This window comes from Lissotriton helveticus, chromosome 11 (assembly GCF_964261635.1).
Source record: "Lissotriton helveticus chromosome 11, aLisHel1.1, whole genome shotgun sequence".
NCBI lineage: Eukaryota > Metazoa > Chordata > Amphibia > Caudata > Salamandridae > Lissotriton > Lissotriton helveticus.
The window spans coordinates 1,078,941,234-1,078,962,132 of NC_136072.1; the positions used below are offsets into that span (position 1 = coordinate 1,078,941,234).

Sequence of the window (20,899 nt, forward strand, 5' to 3'; positions counted from 1 at the left end):
AAAGAGAGGGTGGTGTGGGTAGTCGGCTTGGTAGAGGAATAGATGTTCGCAAAGTGGTTGAACCAGTTCTGGGCAGGGATGTTACACGTCATCAAGGTGCTAACTGGCCTATCCCTAGATCTTATGAGGTTCCAGAAGCTTCTAGCGTCCCTATCCGAGCTTGCTTTTATGAGATCCGCCCAGAACCTATCCTCCCATTCTTTCTTAGCTGCAGACGTAGTCTGGGAGTACTCTTTCCTTGCCAGTCTTATGGCGGTCAATGATTTACTTTTGACCGCACCAATCAGTGAATTTTTCTTCTCCCTGCATTTTTTAGTGTACCATCCCAATGAGTTCGACAAGTTCTTGCTCTTGCCAATTCGAGGGGCCTTGCTTGGGAGAATGAAGAGGTCACTCAGGGCCTTGTGGTATCACAAAAAAGCACTGAGACTTCCTCAGACTGGGGAATCATCGATTCCAATTTAGACTGAGCAGTAACTAAGAGTGCCGCAATAGCTAACACTTTCTCTTCATCCATGATGAGCTTACTCCACTTCAAACGTCTACCACAGTTGGAAGGATATACTTCCTGAAGGGCAGGCGCCAAGTGAGACGTAAGCACCCCCGAGTTCCCAATCCACAGAGGACGGAGGGTAAGCGAAAGAGGATTATGATCACTCTCAACTGAAGAGAGTACCTCCATATCCTACAAGAAGCTCCAGAGTTTCACGTCAAGGAGGATATAATCTATCCTGGACGTATGGTCCACCCTGTTGTAAGTATGGGCTCCAGATGGATCTGACGTCGTCCTTCCATTGACAGCCCTAAGGCCAAATTCCATATTTAGGGCGTTGATTTGGACCGCCACTTGCGACCACCTCCTGATGGGAGGTATAGTTAGGACTGGTATTCCTCTCCTAATGTCTTCATCAGAAGTCCCCAAGGTGTCCTCCAGACCAAGGGGCTCAAACGTACAGTTTAAGTCCCCTGCAACCAGGACATGAGAATTCTTAGTGCCCTGCCTAAGTAAAGATTCCAACTCTGATACTATGGGTGAGTGCGAACCTCCCTTCGTACCCCTGGCGTAGATATTGAAGATGTCCAAAGTCAGCCCTCTCCTCGGTCCCTTGAGTGATATACTCAGAATATCTGGTGCATTTGACACTCGCTGAGTGACTTGGCAGCCAAGTTAAATGGCGACACATATGAGGAGGCCTCCTGAGGGGCGGCCCTTCCCCGAAAGGGGCGACACTGCTGGTAAAAAAAAGGATGAATAACCTACCCTATGACAAGGCTCCCTACTCCAAGTTTCTTGAAAAATGCAAATAGAGTAGCCTTCCACAAGGGTGTTCCATTCGGGTACAGCCAACTTCCTCAAGATACCTGCAACGTTTCAGCTGAGAATCCTTATATCTGGATCCGCCACAGCGGGCTCGCCGCGAGGTACGAAGCTGGGGACCCCCTCCCTCTCAGGGGGTGTCCGAGGGGCGGTTACTCCATGTTGAATTCCGATAACCAGATTAAAATCCAGTACTTGGGGACTACATACAACTGGGGAGAGTGTCGGACTGGTATTGATGATATCTAAGACGTGAAGCTCCGACTTAAGTCCCGGACTCGGGGGCAAGGGAAACACCCCAGGGAAAATATTGTTTCAATATCCTGGTGACCTCCCATATGACCCTAGCCATGCAGCTGGCTGATAAGGCATACGGAAGAAGTCATTCCTGGGGAGGGTGGAATTGCGACTCCCACTTCCTTCCAAATGAATACCACAATGGTTACCAACAGGTCTCGGGTAGAAGTAGGTCAAGTCTACTACTCCAATGCCAGCACCTCCAATCCCCGAAAACTGATTGCAAATTGTCTGGGCAACCCTGACCTCCTTAAAGTTGACCACCACACAGTCACCCTCAAACTGCTTATGCCCATAATCCACCCACCCTACCCTTCTAACACCCAGGATCAGACCATCTAGTTCCCTGGGAAGGGGTCTATATGTCCTCAACCAATGCATGGTTTTATTTTTTATCATTTGGTAGGATTCAAGCTGGTCGGCCTTCAAGGGTGGGACATTTGTAAGAATGGCAACATAGAGGTAACAGTCTGGGGGTAAATTCATGGGTGGTGTTCTAGGGGCCTCTTTGGGAGGTAACACATTGGGCTGGATAACAGGAGGAGGAATGGTGCTAATTCTTCTAGGTAGGGGTAGCTCAGGTCCCTTGCCAGAGCCAAAATTTCTCGGATTATCAGAGCCTTTTTTGCCAGTAACCTCAGAACGCACTGCCTTCTTGGTATGAATATTAGTAGCCCTTGGAGGATTTGGATGTTTAGTACTGTTCTTTGTGGCCGGCCCGGGGATCCGATCGCCCCCATTGGAGGTGGCAGCAAGTACAGCGTGAGCATCTACCGCTGCCGCCTCTTTGGTCGTTCCAGTTGCTTTGGATAGGTCCTGTGGGGTAGCAGACGTCACCCGGACAGCAAATCCCCCCCCCCTGAGTCATCATCCCTAGTTCTAGAATGTAGTTTGATAAGAGATTTTGTGGAGAAGAAGTTGTCCTGGGCCGCTTGCTCAAAGCTGTCCAACCGCTCCACAAGCCCTTTGACTCTCTCTAAGACCGGAGTCAATAGAGATTTCATCAATTTCTCTATTTGGACGATCAAGGGGATCTCGAGAGGTGTGGGCTCAGCAGAATCTATGGTCAGATCAGCTCGTGGATTTGCTGATAACACGCCGAAGGGCACGCTCCCGTGACCCCCTGAGGGCTACCTACACCCACCCCAGGGCTCTTGTGGATCACACCCCACCCTAGTGCCAAGTTTCCTGATTTTCTTGTAGGGTTTGGGATCACAACCTTTACGCGGGCTAACAATTATTTTCCTTTTAATATGGACCACTCTAGCTACTGACCGGGATACCAGTTCTGGTGGAGGAGGGAGTTCCCCGTGACTAAGAGAGATGTTAGAAACAGGCTTGAGGGCAGGGGTGATACTAGGCCACGAGGTCGAAGCGTCAACTTCGATAAGTGGAACTGCGTCTGCCGTACGCTCCAACCTGTTAGGGCTAAACCTCAAAGCAGCCGCCAATGGCTGCACCAGGGGTGGGCAAACATCCAAGACAGGGACAATTGCACGTGCTGGGGAGAGGGCCGGCGCCGGGGAACCCAAGGACAACCGCTTCTCTTGGGGATGTTTGAGAAGATCAATGGATAACCGGCACTCAGCACGTCTCTCAGCTAGGGCAATTTCTCTGTCTATCTCACTGGTAGCCCTAAGAAAATATTTGTCTAGCGGCCCTAGTATTGTAGCCCCTACCGTGGAGGGTAAAGTGTTAAGTGAGCTCGTAGTCATGTTTAAACCGACAAACAATGGTAGAGTCAATCGTATTCGCAAGGTACCACAGCACAAGGAAAACCGACAATAAGATAAGCCTTTAGCGCAAACAGTTAAAAGTCTCATGAGGGCAACAACTCACTATTTCAAAAATATAACAATATATGGTTATTCCGAACCGGATGTTAGAGAGTGGGCCCGGCCCAGCCTCCTGCAGCCCCCGACGGCCACAGACCGCCCGCCCTTGTCCCGGGCTTCTCCCGGGACGCTCCCACGCAGCGGTTGGCTGTGTCTGTTATGGGGGGGGGGGGGGATGTGATCAGTGGGCGGGGCAAGCAGGGAGAGCAGGTGCTGTAGATTTGATTGTGCAGGGACTCCTAGGAGATGGAGTCCCTGCGGCACTGCTCGCAGCCCTGCTGCAAGTCCTGCCCTTGCCTCAGTTGACCTCTGCGCCTCAGCCCGGATTCCGATGTGCACTCCTTTAGTCCAGTCCGCGAAGCGGGTCCGGCGAGCAGAAAGCAGGTCCCGGGGAGAAACAAACAACAGCTCCTCCTGGATAAGGTCAGTCCAAAACAGTGTCCCACGCTAGTAAAAGGGACAGGGCTATTTACTGCGTCGTGATCAGGGGGCGGGGCAAGCAGGGAGAGCAGGTGCTGTAGATTTGATTGTGCAGGGACTCCTGGGAGATGGAGTCCCTGCGGCACTAAGTCCTGCCCTTGCCTCAGTTGGCCTCTGCGCCTCAGCCCGGATTCCGATGTGCACTCCTTTAGTCCGCGAAGCAGGACCCGCGAAGCGGGTCCGGGGAGCAGAAAGCAGGTCCCGGGGAGAAATAAACAACAGCTCCTCCTGGATAAGGTCAGTCCAAAACAGTGTCCCACGCTAGTAACAGGGACAGGGCTATTTACTGCGTCGTGATCAGGGGGCGGGGCAAGCAGGGAGAGCAGGTGCTGTAGATTTGATTGTGGAGGGACTCCTGGGAGATGGAGTCCCTGCGGCACTGCTCGCAGCCCTGCTGCAAGTCCTGCCCTTGGCTCAGTTGACCTCTGCGCCTCAGCCCGGATTCCGATGTGCACTCCTTTAGTCCGCGAAGCGGGTCCGGCGAGCAGAAAGCAGGTCCCGGGGAGAAATAAACAACAGCTCCTCCTGGATAAGGTCAGTCCAAAACAGTGTCCCTGTATTTTAATGATATGTCTTGCTTAAGTAATGACAATGAGGAATGCGGTTTCCATGAAAACATTTTCATGCCCCAATATGCTAGTGACCACTTCCAAAAGATTATGGTCAAAGTGTGAAAGCAAGGTTGAACACCCACCTGGGAATAAACCTCATTATTGGAGGAATCACAAGCAGCAGACAATTAAGGAAGTATTTTAGGCCCTTGAAAGAGAAGGCTTTCCTGTGTCTATTTTGATAAGCTGCAAGGGCTGCTACGCAGCTCCTTCAAGTAACCATTAACACGCCTAACTTCAGCATGGTTCTGGAGAATGAAATGATGACCACTAAGGACATTTGTAGACTAAATCCCCTGGGAAGGGCTCTATGGAAAAATAAGCTCTTCTAAGGAGCGCCCGGGCCTCTCGTTTTTCAGAGGACAGTATTAGGTGTTCAAAGGTTAGGTCCTGAGGAACCAGGTACCTAAGCAATGAGATATTGGGTACGAGTGGAGGCTCTTCTCCTTTATCCATGAATAGATGGTTTGTCTGGCAGGAAGTCAGGTTGTCTCCATCAGGAGAAAATGCAGGATGCATGTGGGTGAATGTAAACAGCTGCTCAGGCTTGCTGTCCTTTGACTGAGAGCCCATGCAATGTGAAAGATCAGACTGAACAAGTCTTGGAAATGGCGTAATCCATAGTTACACTGACCACTGGCTAAGCAGTTGCGAGTGCCTCCTTGGTTTCTGAAATCAGAGAAGATTATGGTCTTGTTGGTGTACCTGACTACTACCTTGGACCTGACAAATGGGAGGAAGGCCAGAAGTCCAGGAAGACTGTGCAATACCCCAACATATTTTATGCAGAGGTTTTCGATGTGATCCATCAGATAAAGAGGTCAATGACAGGTCCCACCCAGTCAGTGACCCGAATGAGACTTTTAGATATAGCATGGGGACGAAACTCGCCACATGGAGTTTGGAGCATGAGCCCACCTCCCCAGATCTAATCACACTATCTTGGACTAGCTGTATAGCATATAATCCCAGTGCTCCGAGAGGTAGACCTGCGAGAATCGTATATAAAGCTTGGCACACTGTACTATACATATGATGGAGGTGGGCGAATACAGAAGCTTATGTAACTACAAGGCTGCCCTGGAGCTGCACCATGGGAAGAAATCCAAGGTATCCTTGCTGGAAATCACACTCTCTGGTATCGGGAAGGCTCTCGCTAGAATCGTGTCCAAAATGGCCACTGTGAACAGAATACGTCTTGATGGCACCCGATAGGATTTTGGGAAATTCATCATTCTCCAAGATTGAAGATAATCTAGAGGACAAGCACCAAGTTAGACGTAGCAAGCTCCTAGGAAAGAACAATGTCTGCCTTGTTCTATATGAATATGCATAGTGTTTCTTTAGAGACCTCATGCTTATGGTGGCAGTGAAAGCACTAGTGGTCAGTATATTGTTGTTCCATAGCAATTCTCCTTAGGTTATGAACTCTTGCCATTACCTTGAGGGCCACAGTCCATGTATGTGGTCAAATTCGTTACTGTATACAACAGCCAGTCATATTAAGCTCCCATAATCCTATACATGAATGTTTTGTGGGTTTTATATTTCAAATAACTGTACATCGAATTACAGATCTCTTTTACTTCAGGCATAAATGCACTCATCGATGCATTCCGGAGTTTCATTTTACTCAATAGCAAGGTATATGCCTTTAATACACTTTTTAAATCCCTATACTACGTTTTCACTAATCATTTTAGACAGACACTATGTACTGAGCTTCACCACTTTAACGCCGGACGAAAAGCAATATACTGCTGGTGTCTATCTGATACCGTAAATAACGTTTTTTCAACATGGATGAACCATTCTTATAGACTACAGTATTCTGAACTTTTAATATGAACGAATATTGGATAGGACTTCAAGAATTTGAAAATCTACAGGCTGTGCATATCTGAGGCCTACAAATCAGGAATTCATATCAGAAGATTGCTGTGTACACCAAGGTAGCGGGCACTGGGGAGTTCGGTCAAGAATACACAAACTAAGAAAACAGAAGTGCGTTAACAGATAACTGTACCTCAAGGAAGGCATGCAGAAAGAATTTGTATCATCTGCTGTAAATAACTAGAGCGGTACAAAAGGGGGTGGTGATGGACGGAGCATCTGAACCAATCACTCACACCCAGTCAACGGATCTGGGTTTAATCCATCACCGTTCTTTAGCCCACTCTGCCACCCCAGTTCAGACCTGGCCATATGCAAATCAGTCTGACCCTGTGCCTCAGGGGAACAGACCAGCCCGAACTGCCAAGCCATGCCTTCCCTGGACCGGAAACAAGCTTCCTAGGACCAGTTTCTGGCATTTCAGCCGTCTTCAGCCAGGCTTGCTTGAATCCAATGGCAAAGTGAGCAAGGGACTCACGTCTGAGCATACCCTGCCAACTTGTGGCGAACAAAGCGGTACAAAAGGGGGTGCTGAAAGCCCGAAACCGGTCCTTGGATGCTTGTTTCCAGTCCAGGGAGGACCTGGCTTGGCAGTTCGGGCTGGACTGTTCCCATGAGGCACAGGGTCAAGACTGATTTGCATATGGATGGGTTCAAACTGGAATGGCATGATGGAATTAGGCCCAGATCTCTGTAGTGGGGGGAATATATGACATTGTTCTGCATTCTGTCCATCAACTGTTGTTTTTGCATTTGTCATCCCGAGTGGGACGGGTATGCTCAGACGTGAGTCCTGTGCTCTCCATGCCACTGGAATCAAGCTATCCAGGCTGATGAGGGCTGAAAGCCCGAAACCGGTCCTTGGATGCTTGTTTCCAGTCCAGGGAGGACCTGGCTTGGCAGTTCGGGCTGGACTGTTCCCATGGGGCACAGGGTCAAGACTGATTTGCATATGGGTGGGTTCAAACTGGAATGGCTTGGTGAGCAAAAAAATGATGGATTTAGGCCCAGATCTCTGTACTGGGGTGAATGTATGACATTGTTCTGCATTCTGTCCAAAAACTGTTGTTTTTGTAAATAACTAGAGGCCCTTCACACGAGGACTGACCCTTGAGCATGGTAGCACAGGCTGCCCGAGCAGCAAGGGAAGAGATTAAATCCAAAAAGAAGCTATCAAAGGGGCCTGCAGTGTGGAGTTTCAAACTTGAAACGTAGAGGTTCCAGTTCACTTTAAACACATGAAAGAGGGTAACTTGTGAGAGTGCACCAGCCCCCAGGATATAGGGATAACTGGATGCAAGCACTCGCATAAGGAAGGCACTACCTATGCAAAACCTGGCCTTCCACAGCTTTGAGTAGACGTTAATGGGTCTGGCTCAATAGTAGGAATTTACCATAAGTTGGCACTGGAGACAAAACATGTGAGTGTACATGTTAGCCACACCCAACTTAATAGAGTGAAAATGGACGTCAAAGGTCCCTACACTGTACTACTTAGGTTACTAAAGACAAGTAGGATCACAACAATTAAATGTTTGAGGAACTCAGCTCTGTCAACTTTATAGGTAAAAGCAATTTCCAGTAAAAAAAAATGAGAACTTAAACTTACTCTACCAACATTGTGTTGCAAATAACAGGCAGGTTTCTAACTGATTCTTTGGTGTTAATGCTATCTACAATAGCAACAGACTAATGGAGGTTTGAGATAAGCACTGTTAAACTAATCCTTTGTGAAAACAGTACCACTCTTACATCACCAGATTCACATAATAGATGACTCTGGCAAGGACTCTGCATGAGTCTTGCACCCCTACAGTGCTAAATACCGGGTGTACCGATAGATGTTTGCAAGTCTTTCTTTTACCCAATTGTAGGCAAATTGGTAAAATTGCTCTTGATAGATGCTTGGCTTTTTAGCTTTCGCAGTGCTGTAAAGGCAGTGGAAGATTCAGAAATGTTCTAAACGGTGGCAGTAAAGCATCAATCGACCAAGGTGAGAGTATAGGTAGATTCATTAAATGTATTCTAATTTGAATCCCCAATGTTGATGATATTGAGTCCTAATTGGACAGCTAACCACACTGGATGCAACATAGCTCATGGTGCCAGAGTTTGTAAAAGGCGTAATGATAACGGAAATGGATTTCCTCTGCAACCTCTTTATGAGAAGAGTCAATGTCTCTGCTCACATCTAATATGTCTCTCAAATACAAACCAACTGACATTCATTTGACCAGTCATCTAAAATCCAATTTGCTGGCAAGATATATTGCTTCTTTTTGCTTCTTCCACTAAAACTTTCCAAAATCCACCTAATCCCACAAGCCTCCCTCCAACAGCTGAAAGCCCTTAGGAATACCCACTTGTCACCGCACCAGACCGTTGCATCCCTTCCTCACAGCTTGAACTCTTTGATACATTAATGAGTGCTGCATCGACCAAATGTTTGACTTATCGAGTACCTCCTTTTCTAGCTCGGAGTTTATCATTAGTGCTCTTAATTACAAAGCTCTTCACATGCCACAATGTTATTGGTTTACTAAGCCACACAGGCCAGAAATCAGGAATTGCTTCCTTGCCTGAAACTCCCAGTGGTCTCCTGCATGTCAGATCCCTTTCTACACCCAGCATGTTTTGCGTCTTCTCATTAATGTATTGTAAGGCAACCTAAAAGAAACCTAGCACCCAATGAATGCATATGAGGAAAGCCTGTAATGGTGGGTGGATAAGTTATTTCAGGCTACTTGATTTCCAAGCTTGTTACAGGTCTATAAAATTAGAATTCTGACACTGCATTCTGTAAGGTGCCAACACCGGAAATCTCAGACAGCCAAAGCAACTCAACCTCAACCCTGAACCTCAGAATGCACTAGTCCTAGTTTAACAAGTTCCCAAAGTGCCGATCTTAAACAGACCAGTGTCAATGGGTTTCAGGTTACGTTTTCCAACATTTATAAGCATACAGATGATCAAACAGCAGAACAGATAGTTCAAGTAATTAGATATCAGCAGTTAAACATTTTGAATGATGTGCACATTTTAGGATTCAAGCATTGAATAAGACCTAAAACATTAGGCACTAGAGAGGATCTCAGTCGCTCGCCCGGCCCTCATCACACTTCATTGGTTGCCGATAAGTAAAAGAATACAATGTAACGCGCTCTGCATTGCACATCGTGCAAGACATAAGTCTGGGCCGCAGATCCTCAGTCACCTCATCGATCCCTATCATGCCAGCAGAGAATTGGGGCCAAATAATCTCTCTCCTTGCTGTCCCCAGAATCAAAAGAGCCAGAGGATGGTGTTGTTACTTTGTCGATCTTACGCCAAAACTTTGGAACGCCCTACCGATCAGCTTCAGGAAAAAAACTAACCTCTTGGATTTCAGAAAGCAACTTAAAACTCACTTATTTGCCTAAGTAGCCCTCCATCTGTATGAACGGTCAGCGCTGGGAAGCCTGATTTTGGGTAGCCATTGCGTTCTAGGAAAACCCGAAATAATAATAATAATAATAATAATGTTCTTGCAATAGGTTTTATTCTTTTTTACACACATCTGATTTAGCACTTATTATCACTTTTTCTATGTTTGTGAAGCAATGCGGAGCGTGAGACGTGAGACTGCAGACCCCATACGGACAACATCCTTGGCCCTCAATGAAATAACGATGACGGAGAACAAGAACGTCAACAGGTCAGCAACCTTACTCCTATTTTTACACTGATTTTCTCACAAACGTGGAAAGCTGTGAAAAACACCCAAGGCCTCCTAGCCACACAGGGCAAAAAAGTTGGTTGTCTTTAAACAGCAAAAGAGTAACAATAGTACTAAATCAAGGGTGTGAAAAGGGAAGAATAAGGCACTGTTTGGAAAGACACCATCCTCACGTGTTTCATTTTGCATTCACTGTTCTTATCCTTGGATGTATACACCATGTGTAATTAAATGCTGCTGCCATCTGGTGAGCTGAACTCTCTGTACTGTTGTTTGACCTGGATGCACATTATACTTGGAAGACTTGAAAACGTTGTGAACTTTGTCCAAAATACCTCTGTGATAAATGCACTTCTTATTTATTAAAATGGGCTCAGGGTCCTACCCACCATCATAGTAGTCTCACTCCCACCACTTGAACCAGGAAGTAAAAAAGGGAGCTTTCATAGGGGTATAACGGGACAAGTCCAGTCAAATAATGTTATATTACACCTGCAACAACGCACACACGCGTACCTGTGATTTCAGCGCTGAGCTCGGTTACAGCAAACCAGTTCAGCCTTGGAGATTATTTCATTGTCATTCTCCCCATTGCGCAAATTTATATCAAGTAAAAAGGGTTATCTTCTGAGGACTGACGGTAGCACACGAAGCCTTCTACAGGTCCGGCCCCAACTACTTATAGGACAGGCTGACCCCATACTATCCTAACAGACCCTTGAGGTCTCAATCAGCCCACCTGCTATGGATCCGTCTACCAGACGGCCTGCTCAGTACTAGCAGCTAAACATTGGAACTCTCTCCGGGTAGCCCTGGGAAGCCTCCAGGATATTGAGACCTTCCGCAAACATCTGAAAACCCACCTGTTCAAAGACTGAGCTGCTCTTCCCTCGCCGCTGCCTGGGCCTAGCGCCGGACACACTAGCAATAGCTGTGCTCTTTACAAGTCCCATTATTCATTCAGGCATGCATTCATTCATATCAATCATACTCTGGACTATGGATTTACGGGGAACTTAGTGTAATTTTAGCAAGGTGGACATGGAGGATACAGACGGAGTCCACCATAAAGCCCTACAAATGCACCTATAACTCAACTGCAATGTTTTAACTTTCTAAAAGGTAATTTAGCTGAATAACACTGCCTGCCTGCATATACTCCCCCACTTACAAGCCAAGGGTGGGAACACATAGGTGCTGAGCTATTCTACTCACACCCTCTGGGAAAAAAAACTCTACAAGTGTAATGTCACACGAGCATGCCACTGTGCCCAAGTACCTAGAACCAGCCCTGGCGTGCCTCTGCTAATCCAGAACGAAGGTACCTCAATACTGCCCCCATTGACTCCGAATGCAAGCACAGATAGAAGAGCATCCGAATGCTGAGCAGCAAACACACGCTGGCTCGGTGCTCCATGGAACAGAAATAGCAAAACGACGCCAACCCTGGGGTGATTTGAACTGCGCACACATGTCCACAGAGGGTTTGCTAACGCGGCTTGCATTGTGTGCACAAACATGTGTACCCAAATATGCCAAAAGGAAATGGCAGAGCGTAAAATTAGGGTCGGTCCTTGCATTCAACCTGGTTGACATAGTATGTGAATGTGGGGTAGCAATTGTATGTCTCCCAGCAGACCACAAACAATTACCAGCTCGCAAACAAATATTGTTGCTCTCTTCTGATGGGATTTTCATTTCTTCCCTCCATCCCTTCCTTCAGGGCATAAGCAAGGGCACATTTTTTCAATACGATTAGCTCTATCCTAAGTGTGCACGACCCCCCCCCCCATCCCCCCAGTTCACACGCACCTGCCCCGAGGTGCAAGCCACTGCGCGCTCTTTCACCGCCTCCCCCGCATTCCGCCCCCTCGATGCGCTATCCCCAACACACCCGATCTGATACCACACGCCAAAACACCCATCACAAATGGACTACCACAGCCTTCTGGACCAACAATGTCATCAATTGTGTTTGCAGAATACATGTCACCCCAAAAGCATCCCCAAAGCGAGAGCCCACACAGCTCCCCAAAAAGCCCTCCCCGCAGTAAAAGTTGCCCACCAGCGGGTACTCACTCGGATCTGCCGAGGACGCCCAGCGCCTTGCTGAACGAGAAGCCCACGAACGGCAGATCTCTGCCCGAGAAGCCTGCCGGGCTCAGCTGGCACGGAGCGGATAGCACCCGCACGCTCTTCTCCGGCTCATCGAAATTGGAGGTGTCATCTTCGGACTTGAGGGTCGGCACGAAGGGGGGAGGAGCTGGAGGAGAGAGAGAGAGAAGAGAAACGGTGGTGTAATTCAGCGGAGAAGTGCGTCTCGACGCGCGCTCGCGATGCCACTGCAGCCCCTGCTCGCTATCCCTCCAGCGGGCGGACTGACTCACCGCCACCGAGCCCTCTCACAGCAACAAGAGTTTAACCCCTTGGCGCGCTCGCCGCAGCAGCAGCGGCGGGCAGGCAGGGTGCTCTGAGCGCCCGGTGCAGAGCGCGCGAGCCCGGGGACAGCAGCACCGCGGCTCACCTCCGCGCGAGCCCCTCGGAGGCAGATCACCTCAGCGCGAGCCCGGCGCTGGCCACCACAGAGGGCAGGGGGGGGGGGCAAGTGCCGGCCACAGCAGCTTACCTCAGTGTGAGCTGGCCGCAGCAGAGTGCAGGCGGGCAAGCCCCCGAGGCAGCTCACCACAGCGCGAGACCGGCGCTGGCCACAGCAGAGGGAATAAGCACCTGGGCCCCGGCCCCGTGCTGGCCAACAGGAGGGCTAGCACCCGAGCCCCAGACCGGTGCTGGCGCCAACACGGAGCAGCCAGGCACGCGGCAAGCACCCAGCCACAGGACGCTTCACACGGGGTAGTCAGGCGAGCCGCAGGTACCTTGCCGTACACGTGCGTGCGTGCGGTGCGTGTCTGAGTGCCAGGCTGTGGGTGCGTGTGCGTGTGTAAGAGTGAGCTGTCTACCAGAGCAGGGGCGCAGGGGGAGTGCGTGTCATAAAGTGGGAGTGTGTGTGACAGTGTTTCTGTGGATAGCAAGTGGGAGGGAATCCCCTCGCTTGGGCACAGGAGGATGATACATTGTGGGGGTGCAGCAATGCAGCAAGGCTTGGGCACGGCTGCTAACATTGATGCAGTCCGATTTTTAGGCTATTACATTTCACAACTAACACACCTGTTCCTTATCTGCAATTGCACAACACTTAGGCAATATTCCATAATGAAGGGACATAAGTTGCGTGACAATTTAAAGCAGACTGAGGTCCACAGCTTTTAATTGATGTGAAATGGAGAGTGCCGTGCCACGGACGGAGGCTGCCTCCTTATGCCGGCCCGTGGCGCCTGCGAGGAAGCCGGCTCCGGTGTGTGGCAGCCCCATATTAACCCGATGGAAATGCCCTGTGCTAAAACGGTTGCCATGGATCCAGTATGGATCTCCGTGAGAAGAGAGGATGATGGGAGTAGAAGAATTGGGTACCAATATCGCAGCCCCTGCAGTGCAGAATCCCACGGCCTCGCGCGCTTGGTCTCCACATTTATCCCATTCGTGCCAACACCCCCGCCAGACCGTAAACATGATTTATGCTGACGGGTGCCTGAGTGACAGACGAAAACCCAGTCCCCGCTGGAGATTACCAACCCCCCCCCCCCCCAACCCCGTCGCCAAAGGCTCGCAGTTTTAACTCCTAGTTCACTGAGAAATCTGCATTCGAGCCAATTTCCATCAAACACCAATTCGCCAAAGACTCCCAGCTGGGAAATAATGGGGCCATTTAACCTTCAGCCACTTCCTACGAGTCATAACAGCATTCAGCCCTCCCACTCAGTAGCTGCTGGGGTCAATGAAACACACAGGCACCCGCAGACACAAAAGCGCAACATAATCTCTGAAATGAGGCCTCACAATGAGGCACTCGTGAATTGTTGTGGCGGTAAGGGGGAGGGAGGGGGGGGGGGTTCAAGTGGAGAGGAGGATTGTCAAGACACCCTTTTCTAGGGCAGCCAGACCGAAGGCAGCCGAAACAAGCATTGGAAATGCAATAGGTCTCGCAGCATTAGAGTTAGTGCTTTTAGAATTGTTTATGGGTTTTTTTTGTAAATCTTTAGCATTTTTGTTTCCTGTAGCCAATGCTAAAGAATTACAAATAAAAAAAGCCATAAACAATTCTAAAAGCTCTAACTCAAATGCTCCGAGACCTATTGCACTGTGTGAGGGTGAGGGGTTGAGGGTGAGTGAGGGTGAGGGTGGGTGAGGGTGAGTGAGGGGTTGAGGGTGAGTGAGGGGTTGAGGGTGAGAGTGAGGGTGAGTGAGGGTGAGGGTGAGTGAGGGTGAGTGTGAGTGAGGGTGAGGGGTTGAGGGTGGGTGAGGGTGAGGGGTTGAGGGTGAGTGAGGGGTTGAGGGTGAGTGAGGGTGAGTGTGAGTGAGGGTGAGGGGTTGAGGGTGGGTGAGGGTGAGGGGTTGAGGGTGAGTGAGGGGTTGAGGGTGAGTGAGGGTGAGTGTGAGTGAGGGTGAGGGGTTGAGGGTGGGTGAGGGTGAGGGGTTGAGGGTGAGTGAGGGTGAGGGGTTGAGGGTGAGTGAGGGGTTGAGGGTGAGTGAGGGGTTGAGGGTGAGTGAGGGGTTGAGGGTGAGTGAGGGGTTGAGGGTGAGTGAGGGGTTGAGGGTGAGTGAGGGGTTGAGGGTGAGGGGTTGAGGGTGAGGAGTTGAGGGTGAGGGGTTGAGGGTGAGTGAGGGGTTGAGGGTGAGTGAGGGGTTGAGGGTGAGTGAGGGGTTGAGGGTGAGTGAGGGGTTGAGGGTGAGGGGTTGAGGGTGAGGAGTTGAGGGTGAGGAGTTGAGGGTGAGGAGTTGAGGGTGAGGGGTTGAGGGTGAGGGGTTGAGGGTGAGGAGTTGAGGGTGAGGAGTTGAGGGTGAGGAGTTGAGGGTGAGGGGTTGAGGGTGAGTGAGGGTGAGGGGTTGAGGGTGAGTGAGGGGTTGAGGGTGAGTGAGGGGTTGAGGGTGAGTGAGGGGTTGAGGGTGAGTGAGGGGTTGAGGGTGAGGGGTTGAGGGTGAGGAGTTGAGGGTGAGGAGTTGAGGGTGAGGAGTTGAGGGTGAGGGGTTGAGGGTGAGGAGTTGAGGGTGAGGAGTTGAGGGTGAGGAGTTGAGGGTGAGGAGTTGAGGGTGAGGAGTTGAGGGTGAGGAGTTGAGGGTGAGGAGTTGAGGGTGAGGAGTTGAGGGTGAGGAGTTGAGGGTGAGGAGTTGAGGGTGAGGAGTTGAGGGTGAGGAGTTGAGGGTGAGGAGTTGAGGGTGAGGAGTTGAGGGTGAGGAGTTGAGGGTGAGGAGTTGAGGGTGAGGAGTTGAGGGTGAGGAGTTGAGGGTGAGGAGTTGAGGGTGAGGAGTTGAGGGTGAGGAGTTGAGGGTGAGGAGTTGAGGGTGAGGAGGTGAGGGTGAGGAGTTGAGGGTGAGGAGGTGAGGAGTTGAGGGTGAGGAGTTGAGGGTGAGGAGTTGAGGGTGAGGAGTTGAGGGTGAGGAGTTGAGGGTGAGGAGTTGAGGGTGAGGAGTTGAGGGTGAGGAGTTGAGGGTGAGGAGTTGAGGGTGAGGAGTTGAGGGTGAGGAGTTGAGGGTGAGGAGTTGAGGGTGAGGAGTTGAGGGTGAGGAGTTGAGGGTGAGGAGTTGAGGGTGAGGAGTTGAGGGTGAGGAGTTGAGGGTGAGGAGTTGAGGGTGAGGAGTTGAGGGTGAGGAGTTGAGGGTGAGGAGTTGAGGGTGAGGAGTTGAGGGTGAGGAGTTGAGGGTGAGGAGTTGAGGGTGAGGAGTTGAGGGTGAGGAGTTGAGGGTGAGTGAGTGAGGGTGAGGGGTTGAGGGTGAGTGAGGGTGAGGGGTTGAGGGTGAGTGAGGGTGAGGGGTTGAGGGGGAGGGGTTGAGGGTGAGGGGTTGAGGGTGAGTGAGGGGTTGAGGGTGAGTGAGGGGTTGAGGGGGAGGGGTCGAGGGGGAGGGGTTGAGGGTGAGTGAGGGTGAGTGAGTGAGAGTGAGGGGTTGAGGGTGAGTGAGTGAGAGTGAGGGGTTGAGGGTGAGTGAGTGAGGGTGAGGGGTTGAGGGTGGGTGAGTGAGGGTGAGGGGTTGAGGGTGAGTGAGGTGGAGGGTGGTTGAGTGAGGATGAGTGAGAGTGAGGGTTAGTGAGGGGTTGAGGGTGAGGGGTTGAGGGTGAGTGAGTGAGGGTGAGGGGTTGAGGGTGAGTGAGGGTGAGGGAGGGTGAGGGGTTGAGGGTGAGTGAGGATGAGTGAGAGTGAGGGTGAGTGAGGGGTTGAGGGTGAGGGTGAGTGAGGGGTTGAGGGTGAGTGAGGGTGAGGGTGAGGGGTTGAGGGGGAGGGGTCGAGGGGGAGGGGTTGAGGGTGAGTGAGGGTGAGTGAGTGAGGGTGAGGGGTTGAGGGTGAGTGAGTGAGGGTGAGGGGTTGAGGGTGGGTGAGTGAGGGTGAGGGTTTGAGGGTGAGGGGTGTCCCCAAACAGAAAGTTCCAAACTTTGCCATTGGCATATTCTAAACCTCACTCTTAAACATTACATACCAACAGTCACTATGCAATGCTGAACAAACCCGGCAATTGGTGAAAACGGCCAACTTTCAAAATCTAGTAAAGTTAATGCCCTGTAACAATTTTGTAAAACCCCGGTCAAAATCGCCCAGAAAACAACCCTGAATAAAAAATAAAACTGACAACTAAATAGATTCCTACTTGCCTCCCTACTGGGTCCATAGACTGACACCAAAGGACATCATCAGAAATAATAGTGACAGTACATCAACGAGTCACACTTAACCAGCTGCCGAGGGTACTGGCATCTTGGTCCTAAGAATCCTTTCATTTACCAATCTTAAAACGGAGGGAACAGTCCAGTTATCCACTAACAAGCATTTGTCACAAACCTGATCAAACGACCGATCTCCGGCAAATCAGCGCCAACAACTAACACGCCTATATTGAAGTCAAATAAAATCCCATTCTGCTCGAATTCTCAGTAAGTTTGCTGCTAGCAGCCAGTAGCACATTAAGGCCTTTTTAGTTTGATGAGTTGTACACAATGTTGTTCATTTTTTGGTTCTTAGCTCCATGTTTGCCTTTAAGTAAGTCTGGTCCCTTGACAACCGCACATAATTTAGAATGGACCCTTGAAGATAAAGGGACTTTGCCCCGCACAAATGGTTTCATAGGCAGGCCTTGCGTGTATTATTAAAACACTTTATACTAATAGAGGAACCGTGATTTTAAGCAATTTACCACGGTTGGGTTCAGCACAGTACACTTAATTAAAAAGTGTATCCACTATTAAAACACTACAGTAGTTTTGGGCGCCTAGATGCTACATCTGTGTCCACTGAGCATTTACAGTTCCCATCCCAGCGGGATTGACTCAGCCTTCCAGGCTTCAGAGGTCGATATAATGGGTACAATTGATTTGGGCAGTAATAACACCTATTATTTAAGAGCTGGACACTTTTAGTCTGCTGTGTTCTGTATGATAAATCGATATTACATTTACTCACATGCCCGGTGAGCCTGAAGGACTGGCCGGCAGCTCTGCTGTGCCATGTCTCTGTGCCGTGGGCTTCCAGGCGCCTTCTTAGCCCGAAAGAGTCTCTGTAGCTCCAACCATTGGCTCTGTCATTTCAGGGGAGTATCTTAATAACTATACCTTTTACTTAACTTTCGAAGTCGAGAGGGAAATCCCGTGGGATCTCGCCAAATGTCACAGCACCCTCGAAGGGAACACGAGAGCAAATAAATCCGGATTATACAGAGACAATGGTAAATCATTTCCACCGTACAGGAGCAGAGCACTGCACTGCAGGCAACTCAACCCGAGCATGTCGGGATTTGGGACCCGCTGAGAGGATTCGGGAAGCCAGCACCGGAGCGGAGCACGAGGGCCTGCGTCTGTCAGCAGTGATGGCGGATTAGACACTGATTGCTGCAGGGGGGGGGGCACTCGCGGGAGGCACGCTATTAAACTGAGTCTTAGACCATATAATTGTTTCTGTGCTGAGCACAGGCGCCGGCATCATCTATGGAGTGAGCGAGGAGAGGGAGAAAGGCGGGAAAAAAGAAGGAAAACCTGTGACGCGAGGCACGGGGTAAGCAAGAAGAGGGAGGAAGCACAGGAGAGATATGGTGGAAGCAAAAGGATAATAGAGAAAAGGAGAAGCCAAGGAGACATGAAGCAGAGGCGAGAGGGGAAGCGCAGGGCAGAGGGGAGGGGGAGGTAAAACAAGGTGAGCTGAAATGAAGCAAAAGAAAGAGGAATTAAATGAGGAGAAGAAGGAACTGAGTAGAGAGAAAGAAAAAGCATTGTCGAGGCTTTCCAGGCCAGATAAGAAGTAGAATAAACGTGAATGGGGGGAGGAGGGAGGAGAAATGCGTCTCGGCCGGAGCAGGGGGCGGAGCAGGGAGAGCGGGCTTTGTAATGTAATTGACACGGCCGGCCGGTCGTGAAACTGAAAGCATGGCCGGCCGGCCGTGAAAGCCTTTGATGCGGCAGGGGAAATGCGAGACGGCGGGGAGGGGGCGGAGCGGGTAAACAAAGACGGACGTGCACGCGCTTTTAAGCTCAATGCGCATGCGCATTGAGCTTAAAAGTCACGGGCACTGCAAGGAATCGCCACGATTCCTTGCAGTGTGGATAAAGAGTGGATAAGTCCCAATACTCTCGCTTGCTCGATGCGCATGCGCATCGACAGGCGAGACCTAAAAACCAAACAAGCAATTTGACATTGTGCACATCTACGATGGTAAGGGGTCGGCTGGGGTTAAGCACTAGGGCTGCTCCAGCGAGGCTTGATGCGGGGTGCATTCCAATGCCCACTCTTAGGGACACAACAATTAAAACTCAGTTATACATGTCAATGAGTCTAGAGGTCCCAGCGAAAAAAATGTATTTAAAATCTCAAGTTTTCTTTTCAATCAAAGAGAGCTTAAAAGGGAAAACATACATCGAGAAGTACTCCAAACTCCAAATGAGACATTCATTAAATGCTGTCCATATATGCAAAAGCATCTGTGAAGCAGGAAACATTCTCCTAGGAAATGGCATTTCTAAATGTTTGAGACATTCTAAGTAACGGTAAATAGTTACGGGTAGGCAAAAAACACGTGGAGATTCAGAAAAGGTATACAGCAGTATCTATGGAACAGAAAATAGTGTGTGGAAAATGAACTTTATAACTGATGCTTCCAGAGACCTTGCAACTGATGGTGAATAGCGGAGATTGCACAAAAACAAGATCACATGAGGATTCAGAAAACACCTCACTACCTGTGCCCTGTAAACCTCCGCTACCACGCTCAATCAAAGAGAACCACATCTGCAATTCTGAAAGGGGCAGAAAACGTCTAGATCATAGCCGACTAATACCGTGCTTCTGACATTCCACGGCAAATCTGCGAATTGCTTTTATGCCAACTACTTTTACTAATGGCATATTTAAAAAGATGTACTGCAGCATTTGGTACTACATGACATGTAACATATACGAGCTTCAGAAGACTCCTTAAGCGGTAATACGCGGACCTGCAGTGATCAACAGTGGATATGAAACAGAAATGAAACAAAAACAACAATGTAAGAAAATGGATATACTGTATGTGAGTGGTTTCCCACCTCAAGAAATAATCAAAACCCTCGTCAGGGTTAACCCTCAAAGTTTAAAATAACCTTAGATTAGTACGCTGGTAGCTGTAGCACAAAGTAGACAGGCTTAACATAGGGCACTGTGTAAAGTATCTGAGCGGTACCAAAACAGTAATAAAGTCAAATCCTTCTAGCTAAGAAACTGTTTCTCCAATCCAGGCTTGGGACGCTCCCCCTCTATGTATTTACCAAGAACTGGGCCGGTGCAAAACAGCTGCTATGTCCCGGGTGCAAGATTGAGGAAGAAACAGAGATCCATAGGATCTTTTTTTGCCCTTTATATAGTGCTGCGAGATCTAAACGGGTCCTTCAACTCTGTAGGAATCTGGGTATACTGGGAAACTACAGAGAGGTCTATAGGATATTCAAACATGATACTCATCCAGTTTTTGTTGTGGACATTTGCAAATTTTTTATTCGCAATGTGGTCCAAACGAAGATGCCTTGTCAGTAGTTAGAGTAGCGACTTTAGTTGTCGTCGTTCTACCAAAAGTTAAATTTCCCTGATTTTAAACGGTATTAATTGAAGCCTATTTCCTTTTAACTTTCACATTCGATTACGTATATTTTTAACTAGTATGTGCCATAAACTGATGTTACGTAATACGCCACTAATGTTACCCTCAAACGTGATATTTGTATATGCTCAATGCACTTTATGGGTCACTCCCCCGTGGGGGCGCGACCCTTTCCTCTTTGCCACCTCTTTATTTTTGGGGTTATTGCACAAGTTACTACTTGTGTAACGATATATCTGTAAGAGACATTAGTTAGTATTAGATTCCTTACCTTAGAATATCCCCAGGCGTCAGACTGGATCCGGAAACTTTTGCGTAGCAGTACCCTTGCGCGTCGGTAGGCGTCGTCTGCGGCTCCGCGTCCGTCGTTGGCACCGTGATGACGTCGTCGGAGTACTTAAACGCCGCCTCCACGTGCTGACGTCAGTTCTTAGACACAGCTTTTCCGCGCCAGAAACGCAGAGCCATGTCAAAAACCAACACTGGTGCCATTGAAACTAGGGCCCTGAAAGGGGACAACCCTAACCCTAGATATTGGTTCGCAGAACGGGGAGGATGGGTGGGTCGGTAAGGAATCTAATACTAACTA

General features: G+C 49.4%; 1 protein-coding gene across 4 annotated transcripts in view; it reads right to left on the bottom strand.

Annotated features, from left to right (window-relative positions):
* CIT (citron rho-interacting serine/threonine kinase) overlaps positions 1-20,899 on the bottom strand; it is a 1,315,032-nt gene that overhangs the window by 1,097,407 nt on the left and 196,726 nt on the right. For all 4 annotated transcript variants that reach the window (XM_078667654.1, XM_078667653.1, XM_078667652.1 and 1 more), the window contains exon 10: positions 12,229-12,412. In XM_078667654.1, coding sequence (XP_078523780.1) covers positions 12,229-12,412 — 184 coding nt within the window. The remainder of the gene's footprint in view (positions 1-12,228; positions 12,413-20,899) is intronic.